The 27,533-nt window shown below is 46.5% G+C and overlaps 1 protein-coding gene, 1 long non-coding RNA gene and 1 pseudogene across 7 annotated transcripts; 1 reads left to right on the forward strand and 2 right to left on the reverse strand.

The window, feature by feature from the left end:
• Nucleotides 1-8,311: 8,311 nt before the first annotated feature.
• LOC123136517 (uncharacterized) lies at nt 8,312-12,183 on the reverse strand. 6 transcript variants are annotated; one of them, XR_006467049.1, is made up of 3 exons: nt 10,852-12,183; nt 9,147-10,692; nt 8,312-8,790 (listed from the first exon to the last, which is right to left on the reverse strand). It is a non-coding gene; the product is annotated as an uncharacterized lncRNA (long non-coding RNA). The 6 variants fall into 6 exon arrangements; XR_006467050.1 differs by lacking the exon at nt 8,312-8,790 and having other exon boundaries at nt 8,822-9,340; nt 10,457-10,692; nt 10,852-12,180; XR_006467047.1 differs by lacking the exon at nt 8,312-8,790 and having other exon boundaries at nt 8,822-9,334; nt 10,580-10,692; nt 10,852-12,174.
• A 538-nt stretch (nt 12,184-12,721) lies between these two features.
• Nucleotides 12,722-14,808, forward strand: LOC123139083 (premnaspirodiene oxygenase-like; annotated as a pseudogene).
• Nucleotides 14,809-25,200: 10,392 nt separating this feature from the next.
• On the reverse strand, nt 25,201-26,345 carry LOC123133938 (uncharacterized). Its single transcript, XM_044553316.1, has 2 exons — nt 25,868-26,345; nt 25,201-25,765 (listed from the first exon to the last, which is right to left on the reverse strand). Exons 1-2 carry the CDS (start codon nt 26,166-26,168, stop codon nt 25,422-25,424), a joined length of 645 nt encoding a protein of 214 aa, XP_044409251.1. The 5' UTR covers nt 26,169-26,345; the 3' UTR covers nt 25,201-25,421.
• Nucleotides 26,346-27,533: the final 1,188 nt, after the last annotated feature.

Below are 27,533 nucleotides of genomic sequence, written 5' to 3' on the forward strand. Positions count from 1 at the left end.
GGGCCGTGGGATTAACTGCGCCCACGTCCCCACGGCCCCCGTTTCCCGCGCGCATTCACCACGCCGTAAATGGTCGTGGGAATGGCAACCATCTCCTTCGGCGCAACGGATCCGTCCGGTTGCCGAGGCACAGTAGTGGCGGGCCTGGCCCAGTGTCACGTCCCGTCTAAAACATGGGGTGGCAGGCTGACCAGGCTGACGTGCACCGCGTGGCCCGTCCGTGGCGGGCGGCGGCCTGGGAAGCTTAGCAGGCACGCCACCTATCTCCCGCCTTCAAGTTCAAAAACCAACCGTGCAAGCTCTGCCTGGAAGAAGTCGGCCCCAGCAGTCGACTGGCCGCACGGCGAACCGGCATCTTCCCGGAGCCCGGTGAGGGAGGAAGCCGCTGAGGCTTCGCAGCCCCTCGATCGCGGTGCCTCACCGGCTTCGGGGACTACTGTCAGAGTAATGGGCCACGGGTAGGCTCACCCGAGCCCCTGAATTTATTAAGACTTTGGGCCAGCTCTGCCTAGCTGGACCCCAAGCTGAAGCTCCGCCCTCTGGGGCCGGCTGGCTCAGCGGCCGGCTGCCAGAGGGTGACCGACCCAAGTCTACGGCGCTCCGAGTGACCGGCTCCTGACGACCGCCCTCCAGAGAGGGCGGCAATGGGCTGGCGGCCACCTCACGACTATGGTGCGGCCGAGCCCCCATCGAGAGTACAAGTCAGAGCATGGCTACAGAGAAGCACGTCGCCTCCAATGCTCGAGACGGGCATGGCTATAGTGCTCCGTACAGACGGAGATCTCCGCACGACGGGGCACTGTGCCGTATCTCCCCTGACATCGCTCCGGGCAGGCGGAGCCTGTTCCCCACGACGGCCTGTCGGTACGGCCTACCGGAGGCGGGCCCTATCGGGCAATGACCCCAAGGAAGACGGCGGAAGCCCAACCAGATGGATTCGAGAGGGGCCGGCCTCCAGCAGACGGCCGTCCCTTGCCCCGAGGCGAGCACACCATTAAGCTGATAAGACCAGGTGTGGCTACAGTGGCCTCCCACCAGGCGGCGGGACTGTAGCCACACTAAGATGACCAAGCCCCCGTCACCAACGACACGGCTACAGTAAGCAGCCACCAACCAGTCGGCGGGGCCCGCCAGGCGGCGGGCCCCAACGGTCGGCGGAGAAGTCGGAGGCTGGAGACACTGACAGCCAGGCCCAGCACCCGAACGAATTACCATTGTTCCCCTGGGGGGGTAGGCCTATATAACCCCCCCCCCCCAGGCCACCCATGCAAACGGTTCCCGCTCCATTAAAACTAGCCACTCCCCTAGAGCAGGAAGAGAGCTAGCCTTGCCTCCTTCTGCCTCTAGCACACAGCTCAAGGAGCACCATTGTACCACTTGTGCCTTAGTGATCATGCGGAGACCCCGCAGAGCAAGACTAGGGGTGGTATCTCCTAGGAGAGCCCCGAACCTGGGTAAAGTACGCCGACGTTCGTGTCTACGCCTTATCCCGCTTCCAGGCACCGGCGACGTTCTACTCGCTCCCACCATGATAAGCCATCCATTGGCATATGTCGCACCCAACCCCCGACAGACTCCCTAGGAATATGGAAAACATCAAACACATCATCAAACCTTGCGCTCATCTTGCAATCATTTCTTCTTTCACCATCTGTTAATCCATCAAACCTTGAGCTCATCTCGCAATCATTTCTTCTTTCACCATCTGTCAATCCAACAAATGATGACTTAATACATGAACTTTTCTTGTGCCTCAACATGCTTGATGATGTCCCTTTGTTGCAGTTAGACACATTTTTTAGATCATTTTGTGTTCTAATATACCCGTGTCATTATAATTGACATAATTGTGATTTCACATGAGTGAATCCGGGAGAAGCTATAATCATTATCATATTAGATTAAATGTGAGACAAATAAGGAACATATTAAAGAATGATGAATACATGGAGGCTGATTGCTTTAATATTATTGTGCATATACTAGCATGCCACGACGTTTGTTGGAGACATTTCAGTTCACGACATGGTTATTTGTCTTCTAATTTCATGCACTCATAGTGTGATGGAGGGCTACATTTTCCAATACCCTGGGTGATTATTTATACCATACTCATTTGTATACACGTTGCACATGAATTTTTTTATATAACAATGATGTATAATGCATATGTAGGATGATATTCGACTGGAGAGGCAATTTTTGAACATATTTTGAAGTACCAAGGGAATGAAGCTGTAAACAATATCTCAACCATGGAACGAAGCATTTTAGGTTGCATCCATACATGAAACTTTAAGAGAGAATCATCATCAAAGAACAAATAGTAGATACTGTTTCTTAGTTGTTGGTTTAAATATTTTTGTAACCTAATGATAATCCATTTGTGTGAATTTGAATTTTATGTGAAGACATATGTTCGGATCGTGTTACACGCGTGCTCACATCATGGGCAAAAGACACATTTAAATGGCTTAGCAAACAACTGATTAAAACATGTTTTATTATAGATTATGATACGTGCGTTGCACGTGCACACTTACTAGTTTGAGAAAAGCTTCTCGTTCGAAAAAATTTGCTCCCGCAATTCAGATCCTGTGCATGTTGCCTAACCACTAGAGCTACTAGGAGCTAGTGAATGTTTACAGCAGAAAACAATTAAAACGTAGCCGCGCTATTTCTTGCACATACGTTTCAGAAAAAAAACGTGATTATTTTTTGGGAAAAAATGTGAACAAAATATTAAAACAATCATTACTTAGAAAAAAGTTCATGTATTCAAAACAATTCACAAATTAGGAAAAGTTAATCTATTTTTGGAGAAGTGCACAAAATTTAAAAAAGCACATTGATTTTGAGAAAAAGTTCATCAATTTTCAAAAAATGTCCACTAATTTGAAAAATAGTTCATAAACTCTAAGAAAATGTCATTGATTTTAAAAGAAAATTCATCGATTTGAAAAGGAGTTCATTGATTTTGAAAAAAAATTCACCAAGCTTGGAAAAAATTGCAGTAACTTGCAAAACAATTCGCCAAATTCAAAAAAATCATTGATTTTGAAAAAAGTTCACAATTTTCAGTAAAGTTTGATTTGAAAAAAATCGTCATTTTTTTAAAAAGTTCATCAATTCTAGAAAAAGTTCATAAATTCAGAAAAAAAGTTCATTGAGTTTGAAAATAAACTGAACGACTTGAAAAAAGTTCACGGATTTAAGAAAAAATGGAAAAAAAAAGGAAAGGAAGAATTTATCACATGAGGCGTCGTGAGCGTGTCATTACTGCGATGTATCTACTACAGGGAGGTCTAGGGTTTGAATCACAGCGATCACACCTGGCGCACAATTTTTTGCAGGAAAAAAAAGCAGAGCAGGCATGCCCAACTAGTATGGGGTGTGTGCGCCGGTTTGTGTTTAACTCTTTAACGGGCGCAGCGGGCGCCGTCTAGGATTTGCCCCAACTGGAGAGGACCTTTTTTTTTGAGGGGTAACAGGAGAGGACCTGCTAATCGCTTCAGGCGCCGATCAAGAAAATGGTGCACTTGGGCTGGCCCAAAAATATGGAGAGATAACATGGACCATTTGACCAGTTGACTTCTGCAAAAAAAATATGGAATTCGAAAAAGATCACAGATTCGAAGAAAATGATGAACTGGATTTTTTTTACAAATTCGGGAAAAATCCTGAAACTAAAAATATGTCCAATTTTGATTTTTTATGAGTTTTCAACAAAATTGATTGATTTTTGAAAAAATATTTTGAAAAATGGTTCATCGAATTTGAAAAAAAAAGTTCATCAATTTTGGAATAAATGTTTACTGAAATTTTAAAAATGTTTAAGAATTTTGAAAAAAGTTCATCAATTTTAGAAAAATCATAAATTTGGAAAAAAGTTCACATGTTTGTAAACAGCTCATCTCGAAAGATGAAAAAAAAGAGAAAAAAACAAAAAGGAAAAAAGAAAGAATAAAATAAAGAAGATCTGAAGTTTACCACATCCCTCTCGGTGGTGTGGCGGTTATATCAGGTTACCTGGGCGAGCGAGCTCGCTGGTTCGATTCACACAGAACTTTTTTTTTGATTAAAACACAGAAAAAAAACATATTTGATGGGTCGGCCCAGCGCGGTGGCACTTCCGTTTGAAAAAGCACTAGTAAAGGGGCACCTGAAGTGCCAAACAAGAGGCACAATTGATATATATCACTTACTTTGAGAATTAATTGTTGTTCTCTAATCAAGACCACTGACTTTCGCCGACCCACAACATGTTTGTATTCCTCTTTCTTTGAGGTATTTTCCTCTCGGGAACAATACAAATCGCTTTCCACGCTCGCTTGCCCAACTCATAACAGCACCTGTTTATTTTTTATGGTTTTTTCTTGTGTCATTTTTATCCCTTTTTTGAATTATTTTTTTCCCTTTTCATGTTTTTTATGGTTTTAAACTTCATGAACATTTTCAAATTCAAGATTTTTTTGAATTTGTGAATTTTTTAAATCCGAAATAGTTTTAAACCCGTGAACATTTGTATCCTTGAACACTTAGAGGTTTCCGCAAACATACTCAGAAACAGGTCTGGGGCCGGTTCTGGAACCTTCTTGTTGTTATAGCAAGGTTCCATTGGTTTTTGTTGTTCGTCCCATCGATTTTTTTTATTCTATTTTTTCTACTGGTTTTTCTCTTGCTTCATTGTTTCTTGTTTTTATAGCAAGGTTCCATTATTCATATTTGGATACTTTATCTTCTAAAAATTTGCGAATGATTCGTGAACAGTTTCAAACTTAATTTTTCAAATTAATTAATAATTTTTTGCCAACATATTTTAACTCATGAACATTTTTTATATTCATGAAAAAAATTTGTGAGCATTTTCAAATCAATGATTATTTTCAATTCGTGAACATTGCTCAGATTCGAACATTTTTTAACGTTCAGGAACATTTTTGCATCCGCCAATTTTTTTTCTAATTTTTGAAAATTCTAATATTAATGAAGAATTTTGAAATTCACAAACCTCCTTTTAAATTAGTGAATGGTTGTAACTAATGCATGAGCATTTTTTGAATTAATGAATTTTTGAGTTCTTAATTTCTTGTAGCGATGAACATTTTAAAATTCTTGAATTTTTTTACTATGCGAACAATCTTGGAATTCCTTAATATTTTATGAATTCATGAATGTTTGCAAATTCGCAAATATTTTCTGAGTTTGTGAAAAAAATTTAATTGAACTTTGTAAATTGGGATTATTTTTTAATTCATGAGCGCTTTTTAAATCACTAGTTTTTGAATTCCTAAATTATTTCAACTTATAAGTAAACAGATCGAAATGTAAAAAATAGGTGCGAGGTTCTATCGCCAGCTCTGCCTATGGTCACTAGGCTAGACCCATGTCGTGCAGGCTTAGCAGCCGGCCAGCTCACTACAAGCGATACATAGCATCTGCCGACAGGAGGTCTCGTCACATGAAAAAAGCAGACGAATACCTATTAGGCGCTTCGGGCGGTGTTTTCTATTTTTGTTTTTTGACTAGCTGGCCACCCTCTATCCTGGGCTTGGCACATTTACACCTTTTTAGCCTTCAAAAAAATAATCATGCGCGAGGGTATTCGAACTCCAACCGTGATGTTTAATACGAGACACAGTAACCAACTTGGGCAAGCTAACACCATGTGCCCAATTGCTTCTCTTTCCACATTTGTGTGTGCGTGTGATCTGGTTTTACTTTTCTGTCTTATTTTATTTTGTCTGGCCAGTTTTTCCGTTTTTCCGTTTCTTCTTTATCCTTTTCCTTTTTCTACTAGTTTTTTTTCTCTTCTTAATTCAAATTTTTTTCTCAAATTCTCGAACCTTTCTAAAAATTGGTAAACTTTGTTAGAACTCACAAACTTTTTATAATTTATGACCATCTATCAAAAGTGGTGAACTTTTTTCAAATTCATGGTTTTTTCCAAACCCGTGAACCTTTTTCAAATCCACGAACCTTTTTTGTTTCCTTTATATCTTTTCTTTTTATTTTATTTTTCATTTAAATTTAGTTCACTCATTTCAAATTTAGTTCACCTAATATATATTTTATGCACACATTTTCAGATTTGGTTCACTAAGTACATTTTTTTCACCATTTTTCAAAAAAATTGTTCATTTGTTCAAAATTATTTCACTAAATACAAATATAGCTCAAACAATTACGTGTATTTCACAGATTTTCAAATTAGGTCACTTATTTAAAATTTAGTTCAACCATTTTCTAATTTAGTTAACCCATTTCAGAATTAATTCCCTAATTTTCAAAATTAGTCAACACATTCAATTCTTGTTCACCCTTTTGAAAATTAGTCACCAAGGCACCATAATGCAAATTTGTTCACCCGTTTCAAAATTAGTTCACCTTTTTTTATATTAGTTCACAAATACACACATAGTTCACCCATTTTTTTAAGTTCGTGAACTTTTCTTCAAATTTGGAACTCTTTTTAGTTTCATGTTTTTTTGAAATTCCTCAACTTTTTTGAATTTGTGTACTTTCATATTCACGCGCTTTTTCAAATCCCTTGTTTTTTTTTCAGAAAACTAGGTGTCTTTCTGAGAATTTGTTAAATTATCAAGTTTTTCTGAAAACCGGGTGTCTTGTCTTTTCCTTCTAGAGCTAGCATCTACTTTTTTTAAAAAAACAAGCACTCAACAAGTATACAAAAGTAAATTGTTGTGGACTAATTAAAAAAAATATCGATCTTATCTTTCTTCCATGTTATTTTTTCATTAGTTGCAATTCAAAAAATATATATATAGAATTGTTCAGACAAAATTCTCAAAAGTATTTTCAAATATATTACAAGGAAGCTTTTATTTTTTTCATAAATTTAACGATTAAAAAAATTCCCAACCAAAAGTCAAGTTTTTTCCTTTTTACAAAATCACAAAATTGTTTTTAACTGTATAGTAGGAACAACAATATGTGATTAAGGAGGGAGAGGATGAAAGTAAATTGCTCTTGTCTGACTACTTGTAAACCAAATATATAAAAGATGATGTTGTTCATGCTTATAGAAAAAAAAGCAATTACAAGGGAACAGGGAATGCGAGTATGCATCAAATACCATTTTCTGGGAGTGCAAATAGAAACTCACACCATCCTTTAAAAAACAATGATGCTGCTGATGTGATCTATGTTACTAGAAGATCAAAATTCAGTCCAAAGATCATCAAATAGTTTTAACCTTCTATAACTTGTTCTATAATTAGTCCAAGTCTTTTTTCAATTCGCAGGAAGAAGTTTTACCTTTTTCCTTATTAATTATCTAATTGTCTATTTTCTATTCTTGTATCTTTCTTCAACTTTTTCTAGGCACACTATATAACTTTATTTTTGTGATGATAGACACACTATATAACTTTGCTTCAACTAAGAAACAAAGTATCCAATTCAATTACAATCAAACTATTATCACAGACAACATTGAAAGTGTACCTCTTGGCTAGTTACTATGTGTATTTTCTTTGCTATTGGACAACCCAAGAGACTAATTGAACCAAACAACCAACTGATGAATCTCTAAACGAAACAGTGAGCTAAAATGAAACAGGAAACTGAAGAAAGTAAACAGCCGACTGCTAGTGCGATCTAGTGAGCTTGTTGGGAAGGTAGCTCACTTGGAAACGTAGCTGGTGCTAGATCGATGAACTGTCGCTAAAGGCGCCAAATAGGAGCATTGAAAAACAATGTCCATTTGCAAGCTAGTGTTTGCCTGCTTGGGCCTCGTTGTGATGGATAAGGTCTTGTGCTGTGATGCTGAAAGGCTTGTTGGAGGAGGAACTAAGCCCAATACAAGTACGAGTTCTCAAGTGGCCTGCGCTGTTTGATTACTTCGGTAGAAACCGAAGATTTTTGGGTTTTCTTTAATTGAACATTTTTCGGTTATTAACCGATGTAACCAAAGGCTAGGGCGCTAGGCTCATACCAATAACCGAGTACCAGACTAACCGAGGTTTTAGGTTCAGTTTGGTACGGTTCTTGTTTGGTTTTCGGTTCGGTGTTAAGGATGGCGCCTCCGCCCGAGCGATCGGAGTGGCCCACGGCGCAGTGGGTGAGCGAGAGACGCTCACCGTGTGCACGTGCCAGATTGTTATAACGGATCCTATCGGAGAGTTCAGCACTCAAGTGAGACATTTCGAAATACGCCAACAAGACAACAACTGCCATCGTGACATAATCTTGGCAGTAAACTCCGAGTAATCTACAGAATGAGCTTATCCGATGCCAGATTTAGTAATAACTAGTTAGCATGCACGTGCAATGCACGTCTCAACCAAATCAACACATTAAATTCATGTGTATTGAATTCTGTAGTGCTGATAATCCCTGCATCTCTAAAGGTGAAGTTCAATACGAACCCCACATTTATCTTCTGAGGATGTATGCAAAGTTGGAGCAGACGAAAAAGAAATCATAATCCAAGATGAAATTGCAGTTGTATACTAAAGATTTCAGAATGTCTGATTTATTCTGTGTACTTCGAAGGACTTATAATACATATATAAGTGGGAGCAGATGAAAAAGAAATCATAATCCAAGATGAACATGGCAGAGATGCAAACTGTCAACAAAATATGCAAAACAGAACGTAGTCTTGGAACAACTGGATTTGTTCCCTCTTGGATTCAGGCTACATGTTATCTTCAGAATTTGAATTGATGGAGTCGACTACAGCGCCACAATGGGAGTCACAACACGCACCACTTGCTTCAAGCTCGCCAGTAGCCAGGACCATTATGCATCCATTCCGAGTCTCATCTCCAGGAGTGCAACATTCATGAACAAAAAATGAAGAAAGAAAATTTAATAATTTGTGTATGACATAGATGGCATGCAAGCCACACTTTCTCCAGGCTAATCTTAGTCCTGGTAAGATAAACAATCTATTAAACTTGTCCTATCAACATCTCAACAGTGGAGAAACGTCTACTATTTCAAAATGGAAAACTGTACAATAAGGAAATATCCATGAGTAGATCTTGCGCTAGGATAGTCATTGTTTCACAAAGCTAAAAAGAAAAGAGAAAAATCCACACAAAAATTTAGGAAGACCAAAGCCACACAACAAGGCCTTCCTAATGAGATGAATATACCATCAGGAAAATAAATCATACCAACAAGGCCTCCTATACAAATCAGAAACTTCTATATGCTCCTCTTATCTTCATCTCGCCTTTTCCAATGATTGTTTACACCGTGTACATGCCGAAGACTTCATTTCTCCAATACAGAAGACATCAAGCTCAAAAAGACCATAAACTGATGGTCATATCATCTCTTTGGGCAACAACCAGTCCTAGCACTGCAGCTAGATAACACAAAAGTTGAGCTTGAAATCATAGTAAACCATGCAGCTAACTGCTATTTACTCACATATCACATAAAAGAAAAATAAGCTAACTACATATTCATATTCAGTTATAAAGTAACAGGAAGCAAACTAAAAAATTGCTGAAGAAACTATCAGTTCTAGAAAATAATTTTGCTGCCCTCGAAAAATAGAGATTTGTCAATAATCGGAAACCGTCGTAATATGACTTCCTATTGTGTCCTAAACTTTCAAATTGCTTAGAAGCCATATACAGTATGCTATAATTTCCAATAGCATGCCACGCCTCTCATGTACACAGCCTTCTATAGATAATGTAAAATTGACCGTTCTGCAAGCAGATGCAATCACAACCGTAGATGTAAACAAATTTCTTAATATTCGGTATGAAACTTTTTGATCAAACATAAAAACAATCAAAAGGAGAAATATGTAAGAAGCAAGAAACATGACAACACTGGAGTAGCTGATAATCCTATCAATAACCCCTACACCAGCTGCATTAAGATATACTCTGGAGTATTGTGTTATTTGTTGTTGCCTGCAAATGTTGGACTTGGTGGAACATACATACTCCCTCCGTCCGAAAATACTTGTCATCAAAATGGAGAAAAGGAGATGTATCTAGAACTAAAATACATCTAGATACATCCTCTTTTATCCATTTTGATGACAAGTATTTTCGGACGGAGGGAGTACCTCGCACCTTTTATTTGATTAAACCCATTTTATTCTCGTGTTCAACAATTGCAGGCTTGCAGAATAGCTGAAGCATCATAATCTACAGAGCTAAAGTATTGTGAAGAAACAAACATCTGAATAAATGTGTTCAGGCAAAATATGTGTGGATCCGGAAGGTAGCACGATTCTCAATTCATTCTTCAGAACCTACATTTGAATTCATTAAAGCTTAATTTACCACGGTGTCATGATCTAAAACATAAGAACACATAGGTTTTTCAATACAGTTTTGAGTGTCATCCTATGTAGGCTAACTTGTGCAAACTGGAAGATACTTTAACATATTTCAGAGGCCTTATTTGGTACAGAAGTAACATTCAACATGACAGTAAATCTTGAGATTATTGGTATTACCTGAGAGTAAGCTCATGAAGCAGTAACTGTCAGTTTGTCACCTTAGCAATTCAATAATAGTAACTATCACTACTATTAACAACAAAGAGTATATACTCAGCCTTTGAAGAAGCATAGACCGACCTTCTCAACTAATTCTTCTTGTAGGACGGTCGAAATTCCTGGAGCTAGAAAATTGCAGACGGCGTTTGATGACAGCACTGTATTTGGGCTGAATATATGCTACTATGGTCACCCTGGAGGACATGTAAAAATGATAAATAAAAAAATTGACTAACCATTAATACATTCATTTGTCTCAAGTATACACATGTGATTCATTCAGCATGTTAATCTGATGCATCCAACAATTAGATAATTGCATGTGGACCCCTTTGTGTGTACAGTGTATATACCTTGAGCGTCACCGAGGATTTGGATGGCACTGCCAGTAGTCTAGCTCTGGTGATCAGCACTGCCGAGCCTTCCGTTGGCGGCACTGATTACCCTTCTGGTTCATGTCATCTTCTGCAAATCAATTGGTTCTACCATACGCACCGCATGCACATATGGTATACACAACAATTTCAGATTTAAGCCTGGAAACACACTCATACAATTCACTCCCCTATACAGAACAACTTCGGATTTAAGCTTGGGAGGCTGGGACCAAGTACGAACCACAAGGTAATGAATGTTCAACCATACAATTGAGAATAATAGTGTAAAAAATATAATTTTATTTTTTTAGGCGTATGTCAATGAGCTCTACATCCAGAGAAGCATCTCACTGGTTGTTTTGAACCTTTTATAGGTCACTCTATATCAAAGCAATAAGCATAAGATGGGGATATTCCTGAGCAATTTCCCGTTGCCTATGCCTATGGTCCAATTTCCTTTGCACTCTTTCTCAGACTGTTTTGAAGAAAAGAGCTGGAAAGCAACCACAGGTCCATCCTCTATTGTAGTCGCTCGCTCCTCCATTATTTGTGCTGTAGGTTCATGTACTGCTGGCTGGAGATACGATTGTTCTCAAGAAAATTGTTTTGGTTGTGTAACAGAGGAAGAAAAAGAACGGAGAAGTGCTTGGCTCGGTGGTGGATCTCGGCCTGGTCACCTACTGCTGGCTGGAGAGGACCTCACGCTGTCGAGCTCTTCGTGGGCTGGTGCTTCCGGTTCGCCATGATCGGAGACCCTATATGAAAGCCTGCTAAGCGCGTAGGTGGGGCAAGTGGAGGCATACCTAGGTTGCCGCCGCGGCGGGCGAAGGAGCAGCCGGAGTGCTGTGCAGCAAGGTCGGCGAAGGAGGCGCGCCCGGCGAGGATCTGGTCGACGTGCGGCGACATCGGCGCGCGTGTGGCCGAGAAGACCCGGCCCTCGGGCCCTCGCCGCTCCTCCTCGTGCTTGATCCGGATGTAGGACGCCCGCGCCATCTCCTTCCCCGCCGCCACAGACGCCATCTCTCCATTCATCCGCCGCTTTGCCGCTCCGGTTGCTTCGGGAGGTAGGTTCCTCGCGCCTGGGGTAGAGGCAGGGGGAGGTTACGGCATCGGCGGCAGCTGCTGGAGGCGTCTCCACGCGCGACAGGGCGGATCCTGTGGCTAATGGCAGCGCAAGGGTGCGGGAGGAACGGCGGGGCGGCGAACGGCGCGGGAGGAGGGGGCGAGAGACGTGCGAGGAGAAGGGGGCGAGAGAGGTCGTGCGGGGAGGAGGGGAGAGGTCGTGCGGTCGTTTGTGGGCAACATATTTTTTTCTTTCTGAACGGTTGGGCAGATTAGAGATCGATGGGTTTGGCTTAATGCGTGGTTGGTAGCGTTAAACACAGAATGATTAAGGACCATTAGATCTTGATGATGGATGGGTGGGATTGTTTGGATCTGCCCCTCTCTTTCTTTTATAGTGGTAGTAGATGCACCGACCTGTATTAATTAACCCATTATTGGCAGAAATAGCTGACCCTTTTGTTTGTTTGCACCAGTCGCTTGCCCTGGAATCTACTATCGGTAGATGCTTACACCTCTGCTCTCACTATTTAGTCTCCGTCCAAAGTTCCAAACTTATTGACACGGCGCGCGTGGCATGCATAGAATCTTGATGGCCAGGTTCATGGAGCAACTCACGTACATACGCATCTTTTTTGCTCTCTTCTTCCCTCTTCTCCTGCTCCTGAAGGCCTGGAGGCGCCGGAGCAGCGGCGATGGCGTGAGGCTGCCGCCCGGCCCGTGGCGGCTACCTGTAATCGGCAGCCTGCACCACATTATGTGCAGCTGGCTGCCGTACCACGCCATGGCCGACCTCTCGCGCCGGCTCGATGCACCGCTCATGTACCTCAGGCTCGGCGAGGTACCCGTTGTGGTCGCCTCGTCGCCAGAGCGACGAGCCGCCCGTGAGATCATGAAGACACACGACGTCAACTTCGCGACCAGGCCGTGGAGCCCCACCATGCGCGTCCTGTTGGCCGACGGGGAGGGGCTCGTGTTCGCGCCCTACGGCCCGTTGTGGCGGCAGCTCCGCAGGATCAGCATCCTGGAGCTGCTCAGCGCGCGCCGCGTCCAGTCATTCCGCCGTGTTCGGGAGGAGTAGGTCGGTCGCCTCGTCACCGCCGTCGCCGCGACTAGGAGCCGCGGCCATGCCGGGTGAAGCCGTGAACGTCAGCCAGCGGATCTACGAGACCACCATGGACATGACGATGCGGAGCATTATGGATGACCGCTTCGAGAAGCGGGACGACTTCCTAGAGGTGTTCGCCGAGGGGGTAAAGATCACCTCTGGGTTTAACCTCGGTGACCCGTTCCCGTCGTCGAGGCTTGCGAGCTTCCTCAGCGGCACCGCACGCCGGGCGGAGGCCAACCACCGCAAGAACGGCGAGCTGGTTGACTGCGTCATCAGGCAACACGAGGAGAAGAAGGCCACGGGGGCTGACGGCGCCGTCGACGAGGAAGACCTCGTGGATGTGCTCATGAGGATACACAAGGAAGGTGGTCTCGAGGTGCCCGTGACAATGGGAATCATCAGGGCCTTTATTCTTGTAAGTGTCCATACACTGGTTTCGTAGACCGTTCGTAGGTGTAGAATTTTTGGATTTTTAGTACCACCATGCTAGCTGAACCATAATTAGTGGATTATTTTCTTGGCATTTTGCATGTTCATGAGTTAACACCTTCACATATATACGCAGGACCTTTTCGCCGCTAGGGGTGAAACAACGGCGAACGCTCTCCAATGGGCCATGTCAGAGCTGATGAGGAATCCAGAAGCAATGCACAAAGCACAAGCCGAGCTGCACCATAGCCTCCAAGGGAAAACGACGGTGACAGAGGAGGACCTCGCCGACCTAAAGTACCTGAAGCTGGTCATCATGGAGACCCTGAGGCTGCACCCCGTGGTGCCATTGCTGCTTCCAAGGGAGTGCGGGGAAACATGCAAGGTGATGGGGTACGACGTGCTCAAGGGCACCACCGTGTGAACGCGTGGGCCACATGGTTTTGGGTACCGGGCGGTAAATTCGGTTACCGCCCGGTAACCGCGTTTCTCGCTGCCCCACGATAATTAGGTATCTCGAGTAAAAAAAATCGAACTTTTTGAATTTTTTGAATTTAAACTCCTAACTTCTAGTTAAATGAGATATATCTCTGTCACAAATACAAGCTGACTTGTGTCCTAGTGGTAAGGATCATCCTCCAGCAACAGAGCGTCATGTGTTCGAGGACAGCCGGCCGCATTTTTTCCTTTTTGATTTTTGAGGAATGCACGCCACACTATGTTGTAATTTCTAAAAAAATATGTGCGTACAAAGGTCGAACTCGCAACCTGCAGGTTCGTGGCAGTGGATCAGACCTGTTACCACTGCGCTAGTACTACTGCTGAGAACATTTGGTGCTCCAAACTTATCTATTCTAGTCTTAAAAAATTCGAATTCAAATTTGAATTTTAAATTTCGCTCGAATTTTTGTCGGTATTTCGTGGTTACCGCGGTAACCGAGTTTACCGCCCCCCCCCCCCCCCCACGAGAAAAATGTTCCATTCGGAATCCAAAACCTTGGTGGGCCATCGGCAGGGACCCGAAGTACTGGGCCGACACTGAAGAGTTTAGACCAGAGCGGTTGGAGAGTGGCACGCTTGACTTCAAGTGCGCACACCTGGAGTTCATACCGTTTGGAGCAGGACGAAGGATGTGCCCTGGAGTGGCGTTTGCGCAGGCCAACATTGAGCTCACGCTTGCCTCGCTGCTATATCACGTCCGTTGGAAGCTTCCCGCCGGAGTCTCATCTAGAGAGCTGGACATGACGGAGAAGATGGGCATCACCGTCGGGAGGAAGAACGACCTTTTACTGCACCGCATGGTTTATATTCCATCGCCGACTGTGCTATAGTTATTGCACACTACACCATCAGGCATCAGCCAACACAGTGGTACGCATAGGAAATAGAAATTGGCATGCCCTACAAAACCAAACAATCTGCAGAAGTGAGAAGAACGTTGTGTTTCTCTAGAGTCCTGTGTACGTGCTTCATCCAGGGCCGGTCCTGAGAATTTGGGGGCCCGGGGCAAAACTAAAATGTGGGACCCCTTAATATGAACACACATTTGCTATTTCTCAGTCTTTTTTGTTGATTGCTATTTTTCTGTTCTTTTACGGGTTGCTATTTCTCAATTGCCTTGTAATAGGAATTGCATCGGTCGATTTAGGAGAGCAGGGAGAAGATAGTAACACTATCTGGCCTAGAGCCCTAGACACATGTTCTCACTAGGCCGATCAGGAAAATTGTGGCTAGCGCGACATCACTAATGCAAGAGAGAATGAATGGTTTACATGTGGGTGGGTGGGTGTTTTTTTTACCACAACTTAGATTAGACCGCGAATGAGCTAGAGACGAGGATGTGGAGGCAGGGAGGGAATGCATGGATCGTTGCAACGTCTCTATCAATGGAGGGGGGGGGGGGGTGTAAAATGAATGGATATCAAGTTTTCTTATTCCTGTGGTACGAGAATGAAGTGTAGCTCAGTTGGTAAGGTGCGGGAATTCGCAACCAGCTCTCCAGTGTTCAAGTCTCGGCTCGAGCATTTGATGCTAACGGAGTTTTCTTCTATAAAATAATACCAACAGGCTAGTCTAGCCGGGGTTGGTCTCATTTTTTTATTCATGTGGTAAAGTTAAAACGGCAACAGCTTTGTGGCCGGGTTGGAAGCAGCGGCGACAGGTGATTGGGTTGCGGCACTCGGCTTGTCGATGGCGAGGGAAGAGGCAGCGGAAGCAGAGCCCTTTAATCCAGTCCGAGACGGGTTGGCGCGGCTTCAATGGAGTAGCAGGAAAAGCCGGCCGGCGCGGCCGACGGGACGCGACGGTGACCCAGCCGTCCATCGCCTCGAGCCCCGCGGTTGCCTCCCGCGATGAATGCGCCTGCTCCACACCTCTGCCTGGGCGCCTCTGTCGCGCGCCCGAGTCGCCCCTTCCTCGTGCGTGCAGCGCCTGTGACGGCCCCGCCTCGTCCCCAAGCCCTCCCCCGCGGCCGCGCCATGGCTTGGTCCGGCGACCACTCACAGAGGCCGGCCGAGGTGTTCACGATGATCCACGCCACGCCGGCCATGCACCAGGAGGCGGCGCTCCTCGGCTCGAACGCCGTCGTCGCTTGGCTCGACCGCGACCTCAGGGCATCCGCGCAAGACATCGCCAACGCCATTGTTCAGGAGATGGGCATGTTGCCGGACGACGTGTGCGTCGTTAAGCACTTCCCAGAGGCCTTTCTGGTGCGGTTCTTCCACCAGCACCACTGCGCGGACGCGGCCGGGCGCTGCGACCTGAAGTTCCGAGACACCAGGCTGCAGATGCGTCCTTGGAGGCTTGAGGCTCACTCCGAGAACGTGGACCTCGTCCACCACGTCCGTCTCTGCCTGGACGGGCTCCCGCTGCAGGCGTGGGACGACTACGCCGTCGCGCAGGCCATCGGGCCAGGCTGCTCCATCGACTACATCGAGACCGCCTCCAAGCTCAAGACGGATACTGAGGTGTTGGGGGTGTGGGCCTGGACGGCGTTGCCGGCAAACGTGCCGCGTGTGAACTGGGTGACCCTGCCGACGCGTGCGGGGGGTCAGCCTATCGTCGAGCATCGTGGCTTGGGGCGGCGGGTGATCATTCACCTGTCCATCCATGAAGATCCCACGCAAGGTCCCAAGATCGTGTCCAAGGGGTACACCTTCCAGAAGGGCATCATCGACGGCGAGCGACATGCACGTGATCCCCGCGAGCGCATCTCTCGCCCTGTCGACCGCCACAGGAGGGACCGTGACGACGACCCTGACCGCGGTCGAGATGACAACGGCCGCCGCAGCCGCAACAACTCACGAAGCCGCGACGGATGGGGTGACCGCATCAGGCGTAGCCTTTCACGTCAGCCGCGGGGCGACTCGCGTGGCAACTGCCGTGAAGAGGGGCGTGACGGCCGTCGGGACGGTGGTGGCCATCGTTCTGCTGATCCGGGCACGGATATGGGCCATGCCGCGGTGCTTCAAGGCTCTGGCTCTACAAGTGGTGACGCAGCCCGTGTGCTAGAGCTGGTGCCTCTGCAGGCCACTCCCCTGGCTTCTTCGGGGCGAGGCTGAAGCCCTGTGCGCCAGCCCTCGCCACGCGCGGCACGACGCCGCTCCCAGGAAGCTCTCACGCCACCTGCCTCCCCACCTCTGTCGCCCACAACTGTGCTCCCGCCATCTCCGCGCTCCAGGAGAAGTGACGAGCGCCTCTCACCGCTCTCACAGGCTCGCCTTACCGCGCCATTGCGCCTGCTCTGCTCGCCGTCCATGCTCCAAGCACCGTTGCTCTCGCCTGCGAGGCCACCAGGTTTTGAGGCCTCCCCAACGCCTCCTCTGATCTCAAGTGGTCCTCTGCGGTGCATGCCTTCGCCGGTGCGGCTGCGCAGGGGGGCTGTTGCTGTTGAAGGGGCGGTAGGACTGCAGTGCCTTGCGCCACTCTTCGAAGACCGTCAGGAGGCCATCCTGCCTCCCCCTGCTCCAACACCGGCTCGGGCGTCGTCAACTCGCCGAAGACCATGGCTGGGCTCGTCATCTCCAAGGCTGGTGGAGGCTTCTCCATCACCAAGTCATGTGCTTCTGGACGTCCCAAGGCTGCCGCGGCTGAGTGCCCCAAGGCGACTCCGGCGGCCAGAGCGGCTGAGCTGCTGGTGTGCCGCACTCTAGGCATCGTCAAGGATGGGCAAGATGTCACTGCTACCGCCCTGGACGCTTTCGCTGAGCGTTTCAAGGAGCAGCTGCCACCAGATGTGATCGTAGCCATGCGAGGATTGTTCAAGCTAGACTGCAACAGTGCTACGGGCATGGAGGAGGCCCTCATTGCGCATGGAGGTGATGGTGCTCTCGACCTGGAGTCGAACGACAGCGGCACCGTGGCTCAGCTGGCTAATGCCTGAGCGCTTGCTGTTGCTGTCTACCTGGGACCATAGTTTCTTAATGTTAGCACAAGACTATATCATGTTGTGCGTTTGGCCCATGTATGGGGTGCTCAACGTGTTTCGAACAAGAGTGGTGCTGGCCTGTGGCCATGTATCGGTAGTGGATTATGTTCCTGTGACCTTTAGAATGCAAAGTGTTGTGTCCGTTTGCACTGCTTCTTGGAAGACAGTCCTCAAGGTGCTCTCTGTTTTTCATGATAGAGCAACCAATTAACTTCCTCAGTTGGAACGTAAGGGGTCTAAACTGCCCGGACCGACGATCTATGGTGAATGCAACGATTGCCTCCTCGTCGTGCCATATTGTGTGCATACAAGAGACTAAGCTCGGCAACGTCGACCAATTCACAACAGCTTTTTTGGGCGGGCACAGGTTGCGTAGCTTCGTGCAAAGACCTGCTTCGGGCACTAGGGGTGGCATCTTGATGCTCTGGGATGATCTCCTTGTGGATGTTTCTGGCATCAGCTTCACGACATATTGCCTCTCCGCCATGGTCCGGGTGCGAGGGACTAACTTGCTTTTCAAAATCACGACCGTCTATGGCCCCACGGACCACTCTTGCAAAGATGCTTTCTTTGCCGAGTTGCTGGCTGAGAAGCCACCGTTAGGGACGGCCTGGTTTGCCACCGGTGATTTTAACCAAATCTATCGGGCGCGAGATAAAAATAAGAGAAATGTCAACCGAAGCAGGATAAACCATTTCAGTGCAACACTCCAGAGCTGTGAGCTCAAAGAAATCCACCTCCAGAACAGGCGTTTCACTTGGAGCAATGAGAGGACGAACCCAACCTTGTGCAAGCTAGACTCCTTTTTCTGCAACACCGATTGGGACACAACCTTGAACACCCATGTACTTAATGCACTTTCATCCTCCCTCTCCGACCATTGTCCGCTTCTACTTGCCGATGACAAGGGGCCAAGAAGACCTCGGGTCTTTAAGTTTGAAAACTTTTGGGCATCCATGCCGGAGTTTGAAGAGGTGGTCCAAAAGGCGTGGAATGAGAGGATTGACCACACCGAGCCATACCAAGTGCTTTACCATAAACTCAAAAAGACTGCACTCCGACTCTCTGAATGGAGTAGGGGCCTTTTCTCGAAGGCAAAAATTCACCACCAGGCCGCGCTTTTGGTGATCCTTCGCCTTGACATCGCTCAAGAGAATAGACTCCTCTCCGCCGACGAACTTGAGCTCCGGGCTAGGCTCAAGAGAAGGGTCATTGCCTTGGTCATGCTAGAAAGATCGCGTAAGAAGCAATGTGCAAGAATTTCCAATCTTAAAGAAGGTGATGCAAATACCAATTTCTTTCACCGCCGAGTTAATGCAAGGAGGAGGAAAAATCATATTCATAGGATCAAGAATGTGCATGGGTGGGTCACCGAGCACGGCGCCAAAGAAAAGCTAATCCATGAGCACTTCTCCAAGGTCATGAAGAGAGGCCCCCGTAGTCGCAAAGATTTCAATTGGGAGGAGCTTAATTTGGAGCCACTTGACTTGCATGGCCTTGGCGCTCCAATGACCGAGTGTGAGGTTCTTGAAGCGATCAATGACATGCCTAGCGACAAGGCGCCGGGGCCGGATGACTTCACAGGCCTCTTCTTCAAGAAATGTTGGGGCATTATCAAAACCGACCTAATGACGGTCATTTCACATTTCGACTCCCTGCAAACGTCAAATCTCTAGTGGCTCAACTCCGCTAATGTGGTCCTCTTGCCTAAAAAGGATGGGGCGGAGGGAATCGCCGACTATAGACCCATTAGCCTCATCCATGCGATCGCAAAGATTATTGCGAAAGTGCTCGCCTTGAGACTTGGCCCCCATATGAAAAATCTCGTCTCCAACGCCCAAAGCGCCTTCATCAAAACAAGAAGCATCCATGAAAATTTTCTGTATGTTCGCAATCTTGCTCGACGCCTCCATGCAAGGAAGACCCCCTCACTCCTCTTCAAGCTTGATATTTGGAAGGCCTTCGACTCCGTTAAGTGGGAATACTTCCTTGATCTCCTCCAAAGGCGAGGATTTCCGAGCAAATTTAGGGATTGGATCGCAGCCCTCCTTAGCACCTCTTCCTCGAGGATCGTCCTCAATGGCATTGCCGGCAGCCCCATCAAGCATGGACAGGGCCTTCGGCAGGGAGACCCCGTGTCCCCGCTCCTATTCGTCATCGCCATCGATCCACTACAAAAAATCTTAGATGTGGCAACTCGGAGGGGTCTCCTACATAGAATCAGGGGGCGGGGAGCCATGTTGAGGACCTCCCTCTATGCGGACGATGCGGCTGTCTTCTTGGCTCCGATCAAAAAGGATGTTGACAACCTGGCAAGCATTTTGAAGGGTTTCGGGGAGGTCACAGGCCTTTGCACCAATTTCCAAAAAAGCTCGGTGGTGCCCATTCGTTGCAACCACCTGGATTTGGGTCGCCTAACTCAAAGTTTGCCGGCTGCACGGACCTCTTTCCCACTGCGATACTTGGGGCTCCCCCTCTCTGTTTGGAAGCTAAAGTTGGTGGATCTCCAATTTCTCGTGGACAAAGTTGCAAGCAAGTTATCAACGTATGATGGCCAAAACATCACCACCATTGGACGTACGGCCCTTGTCAAGTCCGTGATCACTTCCCAAGTGGTCCACCCCGCCACCCCGTTGGTCATCCCACCAACCATACTTCACAGCGTCAACAAGCTTGAGAGAGCTTTCCTTTGGTTCGGTTCCGACAAGACAACGGGGGCAAAATGCAAGGTGAATTGGGAGTATGTTTGCCGGCCACTAGAGTACGGAGGCCTTGGGGCACTCAACACTGACAAGTTTACGAGGGCTCTCCGTTTGCGATGGCCGTGGTACGAATGGAAGGAGCCCACCAAGATGTGGGTGGGAATGGGAAACCCATGTAATGAGGAGGACCTTAACTTTTTCTATGCTTCCACCACCATCACCGTTGGTAACGGTGCGAGGACCCCCTTTTGGGACTCTCCTTGGCTCCTTGGGCGGAAGCCTAAAGACATTGCCCCGCTCATCTATGAAGCTTCCAAGAGAAAGAATTGGAAGGTGAGGGAGGCCATGAAGCACAACGCTTGGATTCTCAAGATAAACCCCCCTACAATGTCTCTGTCGAGCACATCACACAATTCTTCGCTCTATGGTTGATACTAAATGAGATCCAGCTTGACGAGCTCAACAAAGATGATATCCTTTGGAAACACACGACCTGTGGGCAATACTCAGCGGCTTCTGCGTATAGGGCACAGTTCCTAGGGATGGTCCTTTCTCCCTTGGACAAAATGGTTTGGAAGGTTTGGCCCCCCCCCCCCCCCAAATCAAAATTTTTGCTTGGTTGGCCCTTCAAGACAGAGTTTGGACGACAGATAGATTGGCAAAGCGTGGGTGGCCAAATTGCGATCTCTGCCCTCTTTGCAGGACGGTGCAAGAATGCGGACCTCACCTCTTCTACAAGTGCCGCTACACCCGGCGTCTTTGGTCTTTGGTCATTGAGAAATTCCTCATGCATGGGCTTGACACTTCCGCTTGGCCCCTGTTCGACTCGGTGGACGAGTGGTGGGCAAGCACCTGCACCGATGGTACGCCGAACCGCCAAGCCAAGGCCTCCCTCACTATGCTCGTCTCATGGACGATTTGAAACGAGCGTAATGCAAGAGTGTTTAAGCATAAGAGTGCTCCACCGCCAATCTTGCTCTCCTCCATCTCTGCCGAGGCCAACCTTTGGGTCATCGACGGCGCAAAAAAGCTAGGGTCTTTTATTTCACGCGAATAATCCGCATGCCGTGTTTGTGGGTGTCCTGTAAAAAACTCTTTTCTATCTTAATTAATGGATGAGGCAAAGCTTTTGCCTCCGTTTCAAAAAAAACGGCAACAACTCGGACGTTCCATAGTTCTGTTGGAAAAAGACTCGAATAAAGGAAGATGTGGTGTTCTGCGGGGGGGGGGGGGGGGGGGGGGGATAGACTCAAATTTCATTTTTAGGCAATTGTTCCCTAAGTTACTAACATATAAATAAAAATTATAACAATAGGATATACCTACATTTTGGAGAAGGTCATAACATGTAGCGCTGGAATTAAATAAAATTGCATCAAAAGTTTTACGATGCAAGCGATGCATCTGCATGATACTGGAACTTAATTAGTAACATATGTATGGGGAATAAAGGCAATATGGCATTACCTCGGATCTATACCGCGACGGCGCTCGGCGATGCTCATGCCGCGTCCGCCGGTGTGATTCCCTGTGTCCAGCGCTAAGACCAACCGGCCGGCTGACTCGCATCTCACCATCAGGACCCGTACCTGCGTTCGTGGAGATCGAAGGCGCCAGCGCTGGAGACCTGCCGCCATTGACTAGTGATTGGAAGGGAAATAGGGCATGTCTCGTGAGATACATCCGTACCGGAAAAAAATTGTATGAGACCAGGTCTCACGGATTAGCAGGTGAGACCCATCCTGATGGATGACATGTGGCATTCACAAATCACAAAGCATCTAATCTCTCCCCCCCCTGATTTCAGGTGGGGGTGGGGGGATGCTTTGTGATTTGTGAATGCCACATGTCATCCATCAGGGCGGGTCTCACCTGATTTATATGAGACCTGGTCTCATATAATTTTTTTCCATCCGTACCTGTGTTCTGTTCCTTCTAATTCCATCATGGGCTATTTTTTTCTGGGCTATTTTTTCTACAGAAAGCCTACGTGAGGGGGCCTCTGGTTTTGGGGGCCCCGGGGCGGCCGCCCCCCTGCCCCCCCCCAGGGCCAGCCCTGGCTCCATCCATTTCAAGTTATCGGCATTAGAGTATGTCACAATTTAAACTTCCTTAAATTTGTTAAAGGTCTGTAGAAAAAAGTTGTTAATTATTTTAACATGCGTGATTATAGGTCATCAAAATTGTTATAGCCATTAGATATACTAGCCAGATACACTAGCGTTCGTCTTATTTATTTGTGAGAATCATATACCGTCGCCTAGCTCTAGCGGCTTGGGAGAAATCCTAACCTCCCGCCGCCACTGCCATTGGCCCCTGCCGCCACCACGGCGGGCCCCGCTTACTAAGGAGGGTGTGGATCTCTGGCCATTCGAGGGTGGCGGAGCGCGTGCGCTTGGGCGCAGCTTCGTGTTGTGGGGGCGCTACGGCTGTGGACTCGGTCCGGGCTCTCAACGCGATCGGGGAGTGGGCAACATGTGCGGCGGCACGCGACTGTGGCTGCACACGTTAGTCATGGCGGCGCTTGGCGCTGGATGCATACGCGGGGCATGGATCGACGCTTGGGTGCGGCGACGGCTTGTGCAGGTTGGGCGTGGCGGGTGGCTTCTCCTAAGCGCGAGGTGTGCTACGGTTGGCCCTACTCGTCCTCGTTCTGCTGCTTCGATTTGGATCGGAGTGTCTCAGATATTGTTGTTGCCTCTCGCAATGTGGCGTTGGTTATTGCTGGTGGTCTGGGTGGTCCTGCGGTGGTGGGCGGCAGCTACGACCTGGGAGGTGGTGGTTGGTGGGCGGTGGCGGCAGGTGGTCGACACAACTCGGGGAGAAATCGTTGCTCCGATCTTCATCGAAGCCGGCGATGGCGCCGCCCGTGGGTGTCGTGGTCTTTCTGGGAAGCTTTGTATTGGAGGTGTGCCCCTCCTTCTCCCCACGGCCTTGGCTTCGAAGGAAACCTCAGATCAGCTGGATCGGGCAATGGAGGTGTTTACGCGTCTTTCCCCTCCGTGTGGGCATCGTCTTGGATCCGGCTACAACTAGGAGAACAGTGGATGGCGGCGTTTTCGCCGTGTGGATTGCTGAGGCAGGGCGCTGGTTTCTGTTTGGCAACGATGATGGCGTCGAGAGGATCTTGGGTCGTGGCACGGACTTAGGTAGTCAGTTTTTCCCAACGTGTTCGAGGTGCTCTTCCGTAGGTTTATTGGTTGCTTTGAAGTCGGAGCTACGGTGGAGCATGTACAGGTGGTGATGATAACTGACACTCAGTGGTTGTTTGAGGAGGGCACGGTCCGCGCAAGTCATGCATATTTCCCTTGCAAAGCTCGTCGTCAAAATCAGAGTTGTCGGTTGCTCGCGCGTGTGGCCTTCTATTAGCGTGTGTCGTCGTGGCTTGTGACACCCCGATTCAGAGAACCGGACGCCTCATGTTCCAGCCCAAAGATCTATGTCTTCTGGAACACGACTATAGCTTGGTACAGATAAACCACAATTTAATAGAGTACTCAAATGGTACCCAGATTGAGAATACAATACTCTTACTCAACAAGGTAGTACAATAGTAGCAGTCGTGCTCAATTATTAATCCACAATCTAGTGGCTATCAAAACACTAGTAGTGGGGTTGGTATGACACAACAGAAGACATGACCATGGTAGGGTTACTCCAATGGAACACTGCTGGGACATAATCTAGCTCGCACTCTCGACCTCCTTCTACAGAGCTTCTCCTACATCTGGCATGATTTTCTAGACTTCGAATCAACAAACAGACCAAGCAAGATTGAAATCAAATGAAAGGGGGGGGGGGGGGGGGGGGGTCAGGATTGTAATCGAATGAGAGAGGGGGTGTGGGGAAGGAGGGCTGAACACAAACCATGTCGACCATAGCAAGCAATAAACTTGTTAGTCAACAAGGGCATGAAGTATCATCAGCATTCAGCAGGAATCTGCCATTTCTTTCAGAACTTGATATCCGTCCTTATATTTCAGAACACTAGAACACTGATACTAAAGAGAAATAAACTTGTTTTCTAAGCAAAGATCATTATGAAGTTACTCTCTGAGCATATGTCATGTTCCAAGAAATCATCTATGAATACTCTAGCAGCACTAAGTTTGTAGTCTAGCACAAGTGTATGCATGATCGGTAGGATTTAGGATTGACCAAAATAGTTGGTCTTTAGGATTGACCTAACTACATTCCAGAATGGCCCGATCACCACCATGGTCTCCAACTGCTGGTTCCGTCTATCGGTGACTTAAAAAACAAGTTGTTAAATTATTTTTCACTACAAACTCAAGGAAAACTCATATGATTAATCTAAATAGTTTTTCACATAGGTAATAAAACAGCCGTTTGTTCAGTGAGCCAACTAATCCAAATAAAAAAGTGTAGTTCCATCCTCATTATATATATTCAAGTAAGGTAGATGTATTTCACTATACAGGTTCTTGCTAATACAGGATGCAATCGCTAGCTTATATATTGATGAACAATGCATGAACAACGGTGATAATTTTGTTGAAAATTACAGATATGACAATACTCACCTTCAGTTTCGTCCTAATGCCCAATGAATTAATGTTCAAAGTTCAAACAGCTGCATATATTACAATCTCCATATTTGCTCTTGATCTGTTTGAACTCTTGTTCCTGTAGAACGCAATAGACTAAAATAGACACTTTGCACAGGCGGAAGCATATGGGCCGCTTAGAGAAAAAGATGTTACAGAGCCATAATTTAGTACACTTGGAAGCATAACTTAGCCCACAGGGGAAGGATAACTTAGTACACATGGAACATCTTTGCAAAGCATAACTACTACTCTGCTGTAACATCTTCAACATCACTGAAGGGCTCATCGGCAAATGGACCTAATTCCATTGGCACAAGGCATTCATCGAACTTTGAGATGCTTTTGCCTTTTGACAGAAGTAACCTGACCTTTTCTTTTTTCTTTTTGGCAATGGCTGCTTTAACTGGATCTAAAGGAAGACCAACGTTCCATTGGTGCACCGACCGTGCCCGACTTCGGAAAGCATCAAACCGGCGAGCCATCTCGTCATGGTCATGCTTCTTGTCATGAGCCTCGCACCAGCGCTGATAATAGGCCCATTGGGATTCCTCCGACTCGAGGTCCTTCTCCGTCGGGGTATCAACATCGTCTATGACAGTTTTATAAGCGTTAGTAGTGCCAAGCAGACACAGCGAATTGCATGCAATTTGGTTTGCCCTAGCTATGAAAAAAAAAGGTGGGATTGGTTTACCTATCAAGAAGAGCTCGTAATCGGTGCGTGAGTTCTCCAAGGGGGGAGAGAGGGGAGCATGGTCGCGGGGCTTCGTGCGAGTTGGGCGGGGAGCTATGACGCCTGAAGCGGCGGCCTCACGCGCTGAGCGGGAGGCTGCCGTAGGGGCGCGAGATGTGGCTGCCGCGTCGGTGCGAGATGGGGGGGATTCCTCACGGCCACACGCTGAGCGGGAGGACATCGCGGCGGCGCGAGATGCGGCTGCCGCAGCGGTGCGAGCTCGGGATGCGTCACGGGCCATCCGCAGGAGCTTCGATGCCATGGCGAGAGACGATGCCTGTTGGTGGTGTTGGTGTAGATTTCAGGATCAGAAAACCCTAGGCCTAACCCCGGGTTAGATAGAAGTAGCCTGCTAATGGGCTGAGCTAGAATCGGATTAAAAATGACTTGGATTCTACGTCTGACCCGATAGACCTAAATGGGCCCGCTCATCGAAAGCATTACGCGGAAGCTCACGGGAGCTCCTACTTAAGTCATTTTTTCACTAAAAAAAAAACTTAAGTCGTTTAATTTTGCTAAAAAAAAGTAAGTCATTTAATTATGTCAGTGTGTCAAGGTTTTTTGTTGGTTCAATTCTTTGTGAAGATGAAATTTTTCATCGACATCATGGTGAAGATATCGTGATTCAACGACCTGCACTTTTGAAAGATCATCTCCGGACAAAGTATGTTTATCGATCAAGTCTTCCTAGCTTTTTGGATGGGCGACGCAAGGTGGTTTCAAGAACAATTATTGATAAAGTTTATGCGGGTGAAAAACGGACAACATCGTTACTCCAGTCCAATTACGGCCTCTTTATCAAAGTCTTTGAAGTATTTCTTCTAGCAAAGATTAATAACGTGAAGAAGGTGTTTCTAAGAGATTTTCTGGTAATTTGTAGTTATAGGAGTTAATTCGTACTTTCTTGGATCTTAGATCCAAATCAGTATACCTATAATTGTTATGAGGATGAATAAAACTACAAATGTTTCTCAGGAAAAAAAACTTATGTCGTTTCGTCCGTTTGTAACTCCCTATCTTCAATCGATATTATTTCCATCAAACGGTTTTCTCCCATCCCTATCACAAGAAAAAAAGGGCAGCAAGTCGCTTCCTTTCTCTCCTCGCATGAGCCGCTGCTGCCCTAGATGCCATCTCACACGCTAGGGTTCCTGCCCCTGATACCTTCGCACGCGCTAGGGTTCCTGCCCCCGATGCCCTCGCACGTGCTGGGAATATTTTTTAAATTGTTGAACATTTTTCTAATGGTCAAATTTCTTCGAAATCATACATATTTTTTTAAATGAACATTTTCGAATTTTGGGAGCATTTTTGCAAATTCACCAGTTTTAAAATCCGAGATTTTTTTTAAATCCTGAACATTTTTCAGATTCATGAACATTTTTTCAAATTGGTAACATTTTTATCAAATCCTTGAACTTTTTTTGTATTCGTGAAAATCTTTTAAAAATTCATGAACATTTTTTAAAAATAGTGAATATTGTTTAAATTTGCATACATATTTTCAAATTCATGATTTTTTTTGAAATTCGTGAACATATTTTTTCAAATTCTTGAACATTTTGTGAAAACCAAGAACATTTTCCAAATTCATGAACAATTTTCAATCTTTAAGAGCATTTTTATA

This window comes from Triticum aestivum, chromosome 6B, assembly GCF_018294505.1.
Source record: "Triticum aestivum cultivar Chinese Spring chromosome 6B, IWGSC CS RefSeq v2.1, whole genome shotgun sequence".
In the NCBI taxonomy this organism is placed as follows: domain Eukaryota; kingdom Viridiplantae; phylum Streptophyta; class Magnoliopsida; order Poales; family Poaceae; genus Triticum; species Triticum aestivum.

What these genes read in the sequence shown, in the direction of transcription:
- LOC123133938 (XM_044553316.1), bottom strand. Translation starts at nt 26,168, where the DNA reads ATGGCATCGAAGCTCCTGCGGATGGCCCGTGACGCATCCCGAGCTCGC. An exon ending in TTACGAGCTCTTCTTGATAG is followed by an intron (nt 25,766 to 25,867) that starts GTAAACCAATCC and finishes AAACTGTCATAG; the next exon opens with ACGATGTTGATACCCCGACG.